Source organism: Marmota flaviventris, chromosome 9 (assembly GCF_047511675.1).
Source record: "Marmota flaviventris isolate mMarFla1 chromosome 9, mMarFla1.hap1, whole genome shotgun sequence".
Taxonomy (NCBI): domain Eukaryota; kingdom Metazoa; phylum Chordata; class Mammalia; order Rodentia; family Sciuridae; genus Marmota; species Marmota flaviventris.
The window spans coordinates 3,503,385-3,519,864 of record NC_092506.1 but is presented as its reverse complement, the minus strand read 5'-3'; the positions used below and the strand labels follow the sequence as shown (position 1 = coordinate 3,519,864).

The 16,480-nt window shown below is 63.8% G+C and overlaps 1 protein-coding gene across 2 annotated transcripts in view; it reads right to left on the bottom strand.

The window, feature by feature from the left end:
* The window catches only part of Shank2 (SH3 and multiple ankyrin repeat domains 2), a 341,817-nt gene that overhangs the window by 181,226 nt on the left and 144,111 nt on the right, over window positions 1-16,480 (bottom strand). For both annotated transcript variants that reach the window (XM_071615968.1, XM_027944512.3), the window contains 2 exons: window positions 13,143-13,312; window positions 8,314-8,427 (listed from right to left, as the gene is read on the bottom strand). In XM_071615968.1, the coding sequence (XP_071472069.1) occupies window positions 8,314-8,427; window positions 13,143-13,312 (284 nt within the window). The remainder of the gene's footprint in view (window positions 1-8,313; window positions 8,428-13,142; window positions 13,313-16,480) is intronic.

Sequence of the window (16,480 nt, the reverse complement as noted above, 5' to 3'; positions counted from 1 at the left end):
CCGTGGAGCATCTGGACTAAGCTATGCCTGAGGCCGGACAACCTAGACTTTCCCATCATGTGAATTTATGAATTAAAGATTTCTTATGTGAACGGGGTTGGGGAGGCTCTGGGGCTTTTTACCTCCGACTGAGAGAGCGCCAATGACCGGGGCGGCCCCTGGGTTGGAGGGGGCAGGGAGGCAGAGCAGCTGGAGGTCCAGCCTCAACGCCGGCTCTGCACCAGCTGGTGTTGGACCCTCAACAGCCACAAGCCCAGGATTCCCCCTCTGAGAGGCCCAGGCCTGAGCCCCTGACCGAGGGTGTTGTCACGATCTGGGAACCGCGAGTCGGCCGAGGGATCTCCGTGTCCGGGAGTGCTGTCGCCGACCCTGCACTCAGTCCTAAGCTGCTTTTGCTGTCAGGGCACGTTTCAACAGAACTTCAACTTCCCACAGGCGGTCTCTTCCCCTCGTCACTGCTCCTCTAGGAAGTGACCTAGGAGTCGCTTGGCAGGACAGGCTGAAGCGCGGAGGGTGTTCTCCAGTGCCCGCCCTCTCCACGGTTCTGTGGTTCCGCAGACGGCAGCCAGGCGCAGGCAGGCCCGCGGTCAGCAGCCCTGGGGCCCGTGGGGCCCAGACACGTGCACAAAGCGTCCAATTCTCCGGGTCCCTGTTTCCTTTTGTGCAAAACAGTAACGATGATGCTCAGCTAGTGGGGCTGCTCCGGGGCCACAGGAGCTCCTGAGAATGCCTGGTGCAGGACGGCTGGGTCAGCGGGGGCTGGGGTCACCATCACCACGTGGTGTGTGCACGAGCCCCCGGAACCCCACGACACCCTCCCAGCACACAGAGTCCTCCAGCCAGGCAACCCTCAACCCTGGGAGACCTGGCTGTCGAACCAAGGCAGGGCCAGAGGAGGGGAGGTGGCTCAGCCGTCCCCAGGTCCTCCATTCACGGTCACTCCTGTAAGTCATTTCTGGAGGGAGCACTTCACTTCCAACTGCCCACTCCCCAGCAGACACAGGGCTCATGTTAGGCTCTGTGAGAAGAGGCAGTGGACCAAGCGGAGATGGCTCTGCTGCCCATGGTGGGCCGCAGCGCCCACACCTGCCTCTCCAGCCATGAAAGGATTTGCAGACAGGAGCCTGCCTGGGACAGTGTGGGTCCCAGGGAAAGGCCAGCCACAGCAGGGGACAGAGGTCTGCAAACGTGCCTCACTGACACAGGCACCACTCCAGAGCACGCAGACAGTGACCACAGCCAACAAGAAGCAGATCGCTGCCCCAGGAAAAACGGGCAGAGACCGGACCTGGTGGAGGGCGTGCACAGGTGAGCCACGAGCACCAAGACGGCCCCAGGGGGCTGAGCGAGGGAAGGTGGGGCAGGGGGACGTGAGACCACTTGGCCCACAGCCAGAGTAGCAGGGGTCACCACGCTGGGGTGTCAGACTTGATTGGCATCATTCCTCTGTCATGTCCTTTAAACCCTGGTCACCATGATCCGCATCGACATTACCATCTGACCATGATCTCCATCACCAGCACGATCACCCTCATCATCACCAACACCACCACCATCTTCACCACCATCACCATCTTCACCACCATCACCATCACCATCATCATCATCATCACTCCCACCACTACCACCATCACTACCACCATCACCATCACCATCTTCACCATCATCATCACCACCACCATCATCATCATCACTATCACCATCACCACCATCACCATCACCACCACCATCACATTCACCACCATCTTCACCACCATCACCATCACCATCTTCACCACCATCACCATCACCATCTTCACCACCATCACCATCACCATCATCATCATCATCACTCCCACCACTACCACCATCACTACCACCATCACCATCACCATCTTCACCATCATCATCACCACCATCATCATCATCACCACCATCACCACCATCACTCCCACCACTACCACCATCACCATCACCATCACCACCACCACCACCATCACCACCATCACCACCATCATCACCCCAACCACCATCATCATCATCATTACATTACCAACACCACCACCATCATCATCATTATCACCATCATGATCACCACCACCACCATCACCATCACCATCACTACCACCATCACCACCATCACCATCACTACCACCATCACCACCACCATCACATCACCCTCACTATCCCCATCACTCCCACCACTACTACCATCACCATTACCACCATCACCACCATCATCACCATCATCACCTCCACCATCATCATCATCACTATCACCATCATGATTGCCACCATCACCATCACCATCACCATAACCACCACCATAATATCACCCTCATCGTCACCACCATCACCACCACCATCACCACCATCACTACCAACACCACCACCATTACCACCATCACCACCACCATTACCACCATCACCATGACCTCCATCACCATCACCACCACCATCACATCACCCTCACCATCACCATTATCACCACCCCCATCACCACCATCACTACCCACACCACCACCATCATCACCATCACTACCAACACCATCACCATGACCTCCATCACCATCACCACCACCATCACCACCACCATCACCACCACCACCACCATCACCACCATCACCATGACCTCCCCCACCACTACCCTCACTGTCATCACCACCATCCCCTCCACCCGCAGAATCCCCACCCATCCCCAGCAGCAGCAGCAGCATTGTGACCACGGGCACCACCCCAAATGACCGCTGACATCACCACCACCACTCGTGGCTCTAGGAACCTCCTCTCCCCTCTCGCCTAGTGGTCACAGGCCCCAGGTGGTCCTCACAGTGAACCTGACAGTGGAGCGAGGCAGTTGACACCCAGTGTCCCTGGTCTGGGGCCTTGCCGTCTTCTCGGGGTCAGCAGGGAGCCCTGCCCCTGGTCTCCACTTACACACGAGACGCAGCACTGAAACGTCACACTTATGCCATGGTTTCTCACAAACGGACTCATGGCCAGACCCAGGTGGGGATTTGGAGGTCTCCCTGAGTTCCTTACTCAAGGTCCATCCCTGGGGACGCCCCGATTTCAGTTCAGTTTGCCGAGTTCCTAGGACGAAGTGTGGACGATCACCTGACCATCCTCCTTAATTACACAAGAGGACACCATGCCCCGGGAGAGGGAGGCAGCCGAGCCTCGGTGGCCAGCGGGCATGGCCATTATTTCCCCTCCTTGCTGGCCCCAGCACCCCGTTCTCCCTGGGCACTGCCACGACGCAGCTAGACAGGCCAGCCTCAGGCTCCCTTGACCAATGCAGAGGGCTTCTGCCAGTAAGTTAAAGGGCCTGCTGGGCAGGCCCTTATGGTGGTGAGGGTGATGTCCCTCGGGAGGGACCTTCACCTCAGGCTGCTGTGCTAGCCCCTGCCTGAGAGCCCAGCTAGGGCCACGTGGCCCAGGCCACACAACAGGTCCTTCACAAGGAACATCACGGTGACGTGCGTCCCGCTGTGCCTCACACAAGTGGCCCGGAGCCCTCATATTCTGCCGGCCGGAGGCAGAGGATCCTAAGGCCCATGAGAGGGCAGGCCCCGTGGTGGAAGGGCCTGGGCCCCAGCAGCATGTGGAGCAAAGCACAGCCGTCCAGGAGACGCCACGCTGGTGGTTACCAGGCAGGAAGAAACGTGCAGCTGTGGGCTTACTTGTTACAGCAGCTGACGTGTGCTGCCTGATACGCACCAGGACAACCGCTGGTGGAGTAAGGCACGTGCCAACACAGAGAGCAAGTGCGTCCTGCTCTGAGGAGCCGGCGCTCATGGGCCCGGGAGGAACCCAGGCACAGCACTAGCTGGCAGCTCCGGAGCTCCGCCTTCCGGGGGGCACCCTCGATTGCACAGCGACAGGGTCACATGCTGCTCCTTGCTGCCAACCCACGGGTTGCCGTGTGCAGAGACGGGTGTTTTACACAGGGCACTGCTCTCTCTCAGGCATGGAGAAGATGAAATCTACGGGCAGGCTCTTCCCCGGGCCCCTGAACAGGTCATCTTGGGCCTTTAGGTTTCAGACAAGGGAATCCACCAGGGCTGCCGAACAACCGCGCCGGGGGACAAACTCAGGCAGCTGACCTGGGAACGGACCCGGTCTCTCTCCACCCACCCATGGTGACAGGTGGACATAAGATCAGAGGCGGTCAGGCCCTGGTCACTACGCTAGCCACTCTGTGAGGGAGGCTGCCCAGACCCACACAGGGCTGAGCGCAGCGTCAGCAGTTACGAAAAAGTCACAGCGCAGCGCCATGTCCCCCGCCCGCGTCCTCCACTGCCGAGACGGGGCTGCGGTGCCACATGGTCAGAAGGGATGATGCACAGGGACCCACCAGGTGTCACAAACACCTGCTTCCCAGGAAATCGGAGCCGCCGGGAGGGTGAGCCCTCACCTCCCGCTGTCCACGGAACCCAGCGGACCCTGCGGAATTCGACCCACTCGCCACGCAGGGCCTCGCTCACTTTACAGATGGTGCCCAGCTGCTGACCACTGTCACTAGGCGGGAAGAATGCAGCTGTCCTGCCTCGGGCAGAGGCCCTGCCCGGCCACGTCCTCACGGGCTCCTGGTGCCCACTCATTCACCCCGGTTCAGGGTTCCTGGGCACCAGGCGGCTCACTTTCCACGTACAAAGCCCCGTGGTGGCCTGCACTGAGGGCAGCGCTCCCCAGGGCCTGCACAGGCCAGCCTCGTGGAAGGACGCAGCCAGGTGGGAACGTGGAAGGGGCCCTGTACCACCTTTGGGCTATTTGTAGGTCTGCCAAATTCCAGTGTCGAAAAAAGCCACCCAAAGCACTGACCAGGAAAGAAAAGAGTCGGAAAAACTGGACTTTAAAACTCAAAACTTCCACTCTTTGAAGGAGACATTAGGAAACCAAAGGCGAACCGCGGATGGGAAGGTACCAGCAGCTTGTCTCTGACAAAGGACTGAGACGCAGAAGATGAACAAGAGCACTACAGACCAGGACGAGACGGAGACACCCAGTCACAGATGGACAGGCACTCCCCAGACTGCCCAGACGAGGTCACACTGTGGCTGCACACCACACTCAGCGACAATGGTCATCAGAAAACGCATGTGACACCCACAGTAAGATGCCACTTCCCACCATCAGAATGGCTGACGTTAGAGACTGACGTGCCCATGGTGGATGACAGGCGAAGCAGCCGGAGCTCCTGCAGCCCGAGCATGCACCAGGCGGCATAGTGGCTTGGAGGACCGTGTGGCAGTGTCCTGTGAGGTTGAGCATGCTCTGCCCCAGCCCCTGTGCTCCTAGAGAGGTGAATCCCCTTGTCCATAGAAAGACGTGCACAAAATCATTCTGCAGCTCTGCTCGACATTAGGTAAATGCCAGTGTCCATTACCAGGAGGGCGAACGCACACGCTGCGGGACTCGGCAGTGAACAAGCAGACGACCGGGGCCCGCGACCGGGGGGCCGAGTACCCGGCACTGGGCTGAGTGGAAGAAGCCAGGCCCACATGTACAGCTGTGGGGTGCCATCTGGTGACCTCCAGCAAGAGGCAGCACTCTGTGGTGGCAGGGTCCAGGGAGCTGCCCAGGAGGACGTGGAACATGGCTGGCCACACCTGGGTGGGGACACCGCACCCCCCGGCCGCTGGAGGCACAGACAGTTGTCAAGCACACAGAGCCTCTGCACAGTGTGCTCTTACTGTATGCAGTCACACTAAGTCACCAAAAGACGGTGACAGTCCACAGGCTCAGCAGCCAGGGCCAGCAGCACCCGAGCCGCCGGCAGGCCTCCCGCCAGCCTCGCGTCCAGCTCAGACTCCAGCTCCTGTGGGCGCTGTGCTGTGCCCTCACCCACCCAGGGCCAGCCTGCTGTGGGACGGAGGCCCTCCACCATGGACGGCTGCCTGTCCAGGTGCTCCAGTGGCACGGCCCCACCCCAGGCTGCTCAGGTCCTACCCGGCACCGGCACCTTAGGGCACCAGGGCACCGAGGTTGCCAGTGGAATTGCAGCTGCTGATCGGGTCGCCCGGACCTGGACTGTCTGGGTGCCCCCTGATGTCCAGTCCTCCTAGGGAAAGACCAGGAGGGTCCAGGAGGTGCAGCGAGACACGAACCCCAACCCTCAACTGCTGGCCTCGGGGGCGAGCACGGGCTGCCCAGGAACGCCACGCTGGGCAGACGGGCGGGCGAGGACTGCCCCCCGCTCGGCGCAGGGAGCTCGCTGGCGGTGGCCGGGGAGGCGGCAGCGAGGAGGACTCCGTGCCAGGCAGAGAGTGGGGCCTGGCCCCTAAGTACAGTGAGGATGTGTGCCCACCTGTCTGGCTCTCAAGCCCCGGCAAGGTGGCCGGGCCGGGGCACATGGGACATGGGTGGTGGGAACACGCAAGGCACCTCTGTTCCACCACCGCCCACCGCCAGTCGGGATCCGTCTGATCTGCCTCCCCAAGTGGCCAGCTGGGACAGTGTGAGGGGTCCTGGAGCCGGCCTCTGCCAGGCAGAGGACACTGCTCCCTTAAGGACAAGTCCTGTCCTGCGAGAGCAGGAGGGCCCTTCCGGGAGCCCCCAGGGTGTGCCAGCCTGTGTGCCGCCCTGTCCCCACCCCACAGTAATCACTGACCAAGCAGCCGACCCCGGGCCCGGCTCGGGAGAACACCAGCCCCAGGCTCCACCCCACGGGGCTAGGAACAGCCCCAGGCTCCCACCTGGGGACACGGCCACCCGGATAGTCCAGGTCCAGGTGGTGGAAGGCCCAGCAGCGACTGGGGAGGCGGCAGTCCCCTGCCCTTTCCTGACCACTCACCAGAGGCCAGTGATCTTCAGAGGATGGGGAGAGTGGGAGGCCCAGGACCCCCCCGCGTGGCCCTCCAGGGCTGCCCGCCCAGGGGTGGCACAGCCAGCGGCACCCAGTGGCACACCAGCATCTTTCCAGGAAAAGCACAGAAGGGTGGCCCAGGGTGGCCGAGGTCCTCGAGGACAGACAGGCTGTGAGCCCGCTAGGGGGTGGGACAGAGCAGGGGTAAGAGGTGGGGCAGGGGAGGACCAGGGGAGGACCGCACCGGCCCGGAGGTGCAGCTGGCTCTGGGGCTCAGCGTGTCCATCACTGTGTCCAGCAAAACCCTTGGCTGCTGCCTGCTGGCCACAACCCCTGGCCACCCTCCCAGCAGAGCATGCTCCTCTTCTCTCTTGTAAGGTCCGGTTGGCCGGGTCTCGCCCTGACCCCCACAGCCTGGTCTTGGGTGTGCACTGAGCAGCCTCCTCCGGGGCCCGGCACAGAGCGAAGCCTGCAGCCCCGGGGGCCAGAGCGGGCCCGGCACAGGGGGAAGCACGCACTGAGCCCTGCGAGGGGACGCGGAAGGGCCTCGGCAGCCGGGCAGGACGGCGAGCCGGGAGGTCGGGGCAGGGCCAGCACAAGGGGGCGTGGAGAGGGTCTCCTGATGAGGCCGACTTCCCGCTGGACGAAATGCCCTGTGTGCTGCCCTGTCCCCACCCACAATAAACACCGACAAGCAGCCAACCCCGGGGCCCCAGGACACAACCAGGGACCCCGTCAGACAGACACGCTGTACTCGTGCCCCTAAGCAGGGACCCAATAGAAAAACTAAACAGACGCGTGGGCAGAGGGGACACCAGTCAATAACAGCGAGGAGACCAGGGACGGGGAGGAGAAGGAGAGGAGGACCTTCAGAGACCACAGAAGGGACAGGCCAGCCCACCAGACCCCCAGCTCCGGCCCTTCCTCTGGAGAAGTCTGCCTTTGTCACTTTTGCAATGGACCTGCTTTTGCTGGCCACTCTGTGTCCATTCTTTGCTGAGCAGAGACTGGGAACCCAGCACCCTGCGGTGACCGCGCAGGCCCCAAGGCCTGAGGGCGGACTCCCTGCTGGGCCTCAGGAGCCGGGCAGTAGGCACATCTGAGAGAGCTAGTGGCCCCAGTGCCCACCCCAGCAGGCCGGTGACCTCTGAGCGCCTGAGGCCCCCTTCCCCTGCCCTCCCACGGGCGTCTCCTGACACCGCCCACGGCCACGCCCGGCCCTCGCGCCTTCAGAACAGATCTACGGGGTTCCTGAGCCATGGCCGCCCGCGTGTGACAGCTCCAACATCCGCGCGGGGTGGGGGGAAGGCACGCGCCCACAGACTTCCCGTCCCAGGACACACGCCTGAGCCACCCTGCGCTGGGCACTCGCGCCACCTTGCAGGAGTCCCTGGCTTGGGCGAAGCCCACAAAACAGAACCAGCCAAGTGTGTCCAGGATCCAGAGGAGTCCCGTGTCGACCCCACCACAGCCGACCCGCTGCGCGTGGCAGGGAGCGGTGACGGTGGCCGCGGCCGAGGGCTTACCTGCCTGGCCCTCCCTGGGCTTGCACTGCACCTCCTCCACACACTCGGCCGGGAACCACCCAATGTGGCCGCGGGCGCTGCCTTCCCAGAAGCCACCTTCGCCGATGCTCAGAACTAGGGGACAAGGAGGGAGAGAGTCAGCCAGGGGACATGGGGTGACCTGCCAGGGACTTCTCCCCTGAGGACGCCCGGCTGGGCACGGAGATAGGGAGGGAGCCGGGAGGAGGCCCCAGGGCCTGGTCAGCGTCTCCAAGAGCAGGACAGAATCCGCAGTCGGAGGGGACAGGGCTGTGTGACGATCATGAGTGCCACCCCAAACCCGCAAGGACAGGCCCGGTGGAAAGGCCCACTGGGCCTTGGCCTGCCACTAGGGAGCCCATCCATGAGGCTGCCGCGGGTGAGCGTGCGCGTCTCTTTCTGACTTTGGCAGGAAAACCCCACCTTTAGAGAGAAGGCAAGGAGCCACACAGTGGCCGTGTCCTCGGGGCCCACTGCACAGCTGGACAGACACAGCCGTCCCCGTCTCCAGGACGGTGAACAGCTCAGTGCAGGGTCCGACACTGCCACCCTGGGTGGGGTGCCAGGGACACAGTAGGTCCCCGGGCTGAAGGGATGAGGGTATCTGTCTTGAAGCCTCGCGGCTGAGCACAAGGGAGGGACATGGGTCCACAGGTGCCGGGGACCAGGGGGAGTCACGAGGACCCACGGCTCCCCACAGCCCCACTTGATGCTCTTCCAGGTGAAGGGCGGACTCGGGTGGCACGTTGGGGAGGGACCCCCACGCCCCCTCCTCTGCCCCACCCGGAACGCAGCTGCGCTGCCGGGCAGGGGTCTCCACAGGGGTCTTCTCTGACAGCACTCGGGGTGCGGAGCCCCGGCCTGCAGAGAGGGCCCTTCCTGCCGCCTCAGTTTAACCCAAGGGCCAGATAAAGATCCATGCGGCCCCTGACTGTCGAAGGTCAACGCACAGAAAACCCGGGCTTTGCAGGATCTTGCCTCGTCATCTGAAGAGCGACCCACATGGAACAGACCACACACAGCTGACCCACGCGGCCAGAGCCGCCAGCCCAGCTTCCTCCCAGGACGGGGCCATCCCCTTGGATTCCACGCAGCCCAGCTGCCTGACGCTGGACTCGGCAGAGCCCCGCAGAGCCCCGGGCAGCAGGGAGGGAGCAGGGGCCTCACAGCCCAGGCCTGTGAGGAGCCCCTTTCATCCTGCTGCTGAGGGACGGGCTGCGTAGGTCCTGCTGGGACCTTCCTGGATGGACCGGCCCTGCTGGCTGCACTCACCCCGCCACACGTGGGCAGCTGCTTCACCTCTCTGTGCCTCCGTTTCCTCTTTGCCGGGGGGGTGGGGGGGTGGGGGATAAGACTCCTGAGCTACCGCGCCGCTGTGGGTGCCGGGTGTGAGTGCCAGGCACGGCCAGGACCCCGCTGCTGGCTCCCTCCATGCTGCCCTCTCTGGGTGGACAGTGCGTGGGACCTTGGAGTTTCTGGCAGCTGAGGGTCCTCTTTGGGAGAGGGCGTGGGGTGGGTGGAGGGCAGCCTCGGGTCCTGTCCCGGCTCACACCCGCCCAGCGGTGGCCGTCCCAGCTTCACCTGCTGCTGGCAGCCACCTGAGTCCCACACCCGGTGTGGCCCCCGCAGGTTCTGCACTCCCTGAGGTGGGGCTGTGGGGGGAGTTGGGTCCCTCACCAATCGGTGACTTAATTCACCCAAGTAACCCTTCTGTCCCTGCGAGGAGATGCAGAGGACAGAGGAGTCCTCTGTGGGGAACAAGGAAGGACGCTGGGCCAGGAGTCGGCGGGCCCTGGGGCCCGTTCTCTCTGTGGGGAACACAGGAGCCAGGCCCACTGAGCTCCAGGTGCCACCTCGCTCCCCGTGTTGCGGTGGGATGGTCCAGGGCGGCTGTCCCCTGAGCCCTGGCTGCTGACCGCACTGCGGAGGAGCAGGGGGGGGCACTGACAGCACAGTGGTGAGGGGCCGGTGTGTGGCACGAGAGCTCTGCCTCCGGGTGGGGCGTGTGCAGCACGTCCAGGGCCCTGGGAGCCTGCGAGAGGGAGGACCGTCCACATACGCCTCTGTCCCCACAGACGATGCTGCAGGGCGTCCGAGGAACGGATGGGGCACTGCTCGCTGTCTTCAGGGCCAGCGTGCCCTGCTACCACGCCCAGCACCCTGGTGGGCCTCTCCCTCCAGGACCCTCCAGCCTCCCTGGGCAGCTGGAAACCAGACACTCCCTGTCTGACCAGCTGGGTGGCCGAGGGCGGGGCTCTCCACCTGCCACACCGGTGCCCTACGCCCTGTCCACTCCGTCTGGGGCAGAAAGCAGCCATGGAGGAGCGGGGAGGACCTGGGGCCACCTCCCACACTCTGCCCTGTCTCCTGTTGGAATGGACCCTGGGGACGCCGGGATTTCCACACAGGTGCACTTTGAATTTACCCAGGATGTGCAGGGCCCTGGGGTCACAAGGACGGTGCCAGGAGGGGTGACACAGAGGCGCTCTGCGGGGACGTCCCTTACACGGCACACTCCTGTCCTGAGGCCTTTCCTCTTGCTCCACACGCTCCTGCCCCTGCCCCAGGCCATGCCCAGCTCTTCCAGGGGCTGCCCTTCAGCCTAAGCCCCAAACTGGGCCCTGGCTCTCCCACCGGGCTCCACCCACATGTGCAGCTGTCCAGCAGGGGTCAGCTGCGCAGAATGACTGGCATGGACCCCCACAGACGGATCAGCAACCTGGGAACCAGAAACGTCACCAGCCTAGAAAGCAGTGCCACACACCTGTCCCCACGTGGACCTCCCCACCATCGTGCCACATTTATGGAGGCCACTAAGGCCCAAGGGACGTGGCTGGGCAGGGGTCACTGGGAAGCAGAAGCCCCATGAGCCTGGCTTGATGGGGGAGGGGTCCTCTGGAGTGAAGGCCCAGGGCTGTGGCAGGGGCTCAGCTGACCGCAGAGCCTGGGCTGAGGGGTGGACCAGGTGGTGAAGGGGGTCCCGGGTTGGGCAGTGTCCACGGCAGAGGTGAGAGGCACGCCACATGTGTGCATAGCCTCCAGCCTCCCTGGCCTCCTGGGCAGTGGTGCGGCCCACGCGGCTGACCGGCTGGGCAAGCCGTGGTTCTCTGCAGGGTTATCCCTGGTGCTGACCGGATGACGGTGCTGGGAACCTGCCTGTCCCCACTGGTGGTGGCCGCATCTGCTGTCACCTGAGAGGAGGGTGTGAGGGCATGGGCAGGGGGGACAGAGAGGTCCTTGAGGCTGGGCTTCTCTAGCCCCTGTGCCCTGCCGGCTCTGCTGTGGTCAGAGGAGCTCACAGAAGCCTCGTGAGCAACAGCCCTGCCAGTGGACAGGTGTGGGGCTCCCTTCTGCGCCCGATGTCCCCCTGCAACCTGCGAAGCCTGGTCATGAGAGGTCACAGAGGGTGGGTGCAGATGCGGACCCTGCGAGCTGACTCCCCACACGGTCCCTACCCCTGGGGATCACTAAAAGGGTCTAGTCCAGGGAAGCCCACGCCCCACTGCCCGGGACCTTCACGGAGCTCTCCCCTGGACCTAAAGGAGCACGGGGCTCTCCCCTGGACCTGCAGGAGCACGGGGCTCTCCCCGGGCAACTGCAGAAACAAGGGAAGACGCTTGTGGGATTGGAACAGCAGACTCTCCCCAGCTCAAGGACGTGGCTCCACAGGCTGATGGCCAGAAAGCAACGGAAAATTACTAGACACTTGAAGTAAGAGAAGGAACCATGTTCCCAAGGGGAGGAGAAGCTGCTGAGCCCAGACCCGACATGAACCCGACGTTGAGACCATCAGGTGCGGTTGGGGCAGTTAATGTGGCAATTATACCAATTGATAAAACAACACGTTTTCAATCAACAAAAAAATCCCACCAGAGTACCAGGAAGTCTTGGCAAATAAGAAAACAAGCATACAGATGGAAAACCCAGTGAACATGTGATTTCTGAAATTATAAAATTCACACGAGGGACGTCAGAGGAAAGAGTGAACTTGGAAGAGGAAGGAATAGACCTGTTGGACGCTGTCGAGTGACCAGGCAGCTGTGAAGCGGGACCAGAGACAGGACGGGGCCCTGCCATCTCGAGACCCTTGCAGAAGCCCAGAGAAGTCAGACAAAGGCAGCGATGACCACCGTGGGCCAGGTGGCCCGGGCAGAGGGCAGGACTGGAGCTGGCCGACGGCACTGTCAGGAGCCCACTTTCAGCCCCTCCCCTGCGCTGCTGGAAGCCTGTCCAGGGCAGGGCACGCGTGGAGTCCCTCATGCTCCACTCAGTGAGTTCCCACTGGCCCCGTGTCCCCACGGTCCCTACGGTCCCCACTGCCCTTCTCTAGCCTCCCTGGGGCCTTGAGACCAACACGTGCCGCCTGTGCTCACCTTCCTGAAGCCTCCCAGATGACGGTGCCCCTGCAGGAGCATCGCTGGCTCCCCAGTGCCCTTGGAGACAGCCACCTCCCCACCTGTCACCCTCGGCAGCCGAGGGGGGGCTTTCCAGGCAGTCCCAGGATTCTGCTGAGAATCCCTCTGACCAGGTGGACCTCTTCCTTTGAGGGCTGCAGACACCAGGCCTCGGCCACAGCTGGACCGTCCAGCTGGATGCTCAGGCCAGGGCCTGCCCAAGACCACCTGCTCGGGGTCCTGGGGTTTTCTGGTGGGGGAGGCCCTGCCCTTTGCTGGCTCACCCCTGCAGGTGGGGTCTTCCCTCCAGCCCCGTTCCCCACGCTGACCCCCCGGTCTCTGCTGCCACCCCAGCGGGTCCTCCAGGGGCTCGACGGAGGCTGAGGGGCGCCGGCCGGCCCTGCCCCAGACACTGACCTTTGACCCTGTCTCCACGGTGAAGGGGGATCTCGCCATCGACTTGGGGTTGGTATGGCTTCACGACGACGAAGAGTCTCCCAGGCACTGCGCTGTAGAGCTTCCGCTTGGGCCCCGGGTACTCGAAGGCCGAGAGGGAGTCCTTGCTGGCACCAGGAGCGAAAGGCGGCCTGGAGGGAACAAGAAGGGAGGGGAGACGAGGTCAGAAAGCCACGCTCCGCCACCACGCCAGGCTGCCAGCCCCGCTCCACCGCCACGCCAGGCTGCCAGCGTCACCTGGACCCCACGAGGCTGCGGGCGACGGCGATGTGTATGGGCTGGGCGGCGAGCGTGAAGGCCCAAGCTGACCCAGCAACTCTGTGGGCACATCCCAGGGCAGGAAAGGCAGGGCAGCAAGGGGATTCAGGCCCTCCCCGGCCCCCAGCCGCACAGCACACCCAGCGCACGGTGGCAGCCTCCCAGGTGTCCCTTGACGAACACTCTGGTCCTTCTACACAGGGGAGCATTATTCAGAACTAAAGGGACACTCTGACCCGCACTTCAACATGCATGGACCGAGGACACTGTGCTCAGCAGGAGAGGCCGGTCAGAGGCACTGCAGGGACCCCGGACAGGGTCGCCTGCTGTCACCAGGGCCACGCAGACAGCACTGCACAGGGCGCCAGCAGCTGGGGAGTCACATTTGGTGGACAGAGCCGCAGCCTGGGGAGGTGGGCACACCCAGGAGGCCAAGGTGGACGGTGCCCTGCAGGGTGAGCGCGCCCAGCGCCCTTGGACCGCGCACTTAAAAGTGATTAAGAGGGCAAACCTTATGTTCTGGATATTTTCCCACAATTGATAAAAGACTCAGGTGGCAGCAGCAGTGAAGGGGAGCCCTGGGTCCCACTGTGCCCGTCCGCGTGAGCGGCCGTCAGGGGGCGAGGAACGCCCAGGATCTCTAGGAACAGCAGCTATGTCCAGCTCCCGGCCCGGCTCCCCCGAGGAACCCGGATCTTCACTTGCTTTGTGTCTCTGATTTCACAGAGCGATCGGGTGAGGCCAGCCCCCACCTAGAGGTCCCCAGCGGTGGCCAGAGATGGGCAGGCAGAGGCACGGGGCCGGGGCCACCTGCAGAGCAGCTTTTTATCTCATCTTGCTCCCTCGACAGTGACCAGGACAGGCTGTCAACGGGATGGACCTTCTTCATTTAATGTGAACCCCGTGTGCCTCTCATCCTGTGCACACCCCGGAGTGCACCCTGAAATTCGCGGCAGGGTTTGGTTTGTGCCTCTGGAACGTCAGAGACGTGCCGCTGTGTTGCGGTTCGTCGTGGTCCCTGGTGGCTGCTCAGCGTCACGATTGTGGGATCCCGTCACGGGGACCCTGGCTGGTGTCTGGAGGAGCTCAGTCTGCGTGTGCGTAATTGGGCTGTGGCCTGCTAACCCTAGTCCACGGTTCATACCATAGCGAGAGCGGAGGGGACTGCACGTAGGGTCAGCCTGCTCAGCCCCAAGGCCCAGATTTGTCCCTGACCCACATGAAGCTCCGAGCACAGGAAACCAGGCCACCCGGCCTCCTGTGGCCCAGGGGCAGCCTAGAGGCTCACCTGGGTGCTGGGGACACTGGGCAGGTGCCCTGTGGCCTCTCCTGGGCTTTTCTCCCACTGAGTGACAGCTGCCGACCTAAGGGTTCAGAATCCTGCCACTGCCAAGCAGCCTTGGCGCAAGGTGGAGACGCAGGGTGGGGTGTGGCCTCAGTGCCACCTCCTCATTCAACCCCTGCTTGCCTGGACAGGGGCCTCCACCGTGGGGCCCTGTGGAGGTCACTGTCCTCGAGCACCCCAAGGGCTGTGTGGCAGTGACCCATGAGGAGCCCTTGGCTGCACCACGCCTGTCTGAAGGTGCGGCTGGGTAGCCAGCGGCCCCCCCAGGAGGTGCCCACAGGGCTGGGCAGGGTGGAGACTGGCCCACCACGCTGGGGCCACCTGCCAACGTGGCCTTCATCCCCGGTGCCTGCTCCTCCCCGTGGAGATGGGACAAGGACAGAGCTCTCGCCTGTGCCTCCAGGCCTGGCTCCTCCCCGGCCCTGCTCTCCCCGTGGCAGCCCGAGAGCAGCCTGGATGAGCGGTGGCTGTCCGCTGAGTGTGGAGCACGGGGAGGCCAGGCCAGGGCACCCGGGGCCCAGCCCACGCAGCGAGATGGGTCTGCAGCTCCCCAGCCCTAACTGCCCGCGCTTCCTTGTGTCCTGGCCGAGAGCAGCAGCTGGAATTCCAGCCGTCGGAGGGCCAAGTCCCTGGGCTCTGAGTCTCCGAGAGCTGGCCCTGTGGAGTCGGGTGACTGGGATGAGGGAACTGGGCCACTTCCCAGCCACCCCGGGGAGTGGGGCGGCCTCCACACTGAGCGTCTCCATTCACCCTGGGCCAGCTCACTGCTGCTGGGCTCAGCTGCAGGGCGGGACGGGCTCAGGGGCTCACAGGCGGGCGGGGAGCGGCACAGGCCAGAGGACGGAGGGTGCCCGAGGAGGCCTGGAGGCCGGGTCAGTGTGGAGGGGCAGGGCTGGTGGCCGATGGCCTGGCCCTGGGGCCTGCCGGTGCCTCCCAGGCTCCTCTCCTGCAGAGGAGGGAGGGAGGAGCTCGGGAACATGGCCGGTCACAGGCTCTGGCACAAAGGGTGGCGGGTCCAGCACAGAGGCCCCCGGCTGGGCTCAGCACCACCGGCTTCTCTGACGGCTGCAGTCCAGAAAGCTCAGAGCCCACCAGCCCCGTCCCGCGGCAGGCTTCCCTCCCTGGCCTCCTTGGCCAGGCACTAGCTGGCCGCCGTGGAGCCTCTGTCCGGGTGCCAGCCAGGGCCACCCCTGGCTCCAGGTGGGGAGGTGCCCAGAGCCCCACCTGGGACCACAGGGGCTCACCAGCAGCCCCTCCCACGTCAGCCTCTCTGCTTGGCTCACGGGGCCCCTCTCCACCTCCGGGTGGTGGGTCCTCCACTCCCCGGGGAGGTCTGAACTGTGACCGTGTGACTCCACGGCCCCAGGTCCTCCAGGGTGTCAGCACCGGGCACGGCACACCTCCCTCACATCTGTGGTGGGCACGCACACCCTCCTGCATGCAGAAGGGGGCACAACTCAGGCTCAGGTGGCCACCTGTCAGAGAGCAGGGACCACAGACGGGGAGCCCGGAGGGCCACAGGTGTGGACTGCCATCCGTAGGTGCCCAGCAAGCGCCTGCTCCCCAGGTGTGCCCTCCACCTCCCTCGCCTGCTGGCCAGGCCTGATCCTGGGGCACCTTGCCCATGGCTATGCCTAGCCTCCCCAGTGAGGTGCCACGGTACCCTGGGGGCAGGTGACACACAGGGTGGCGGGAG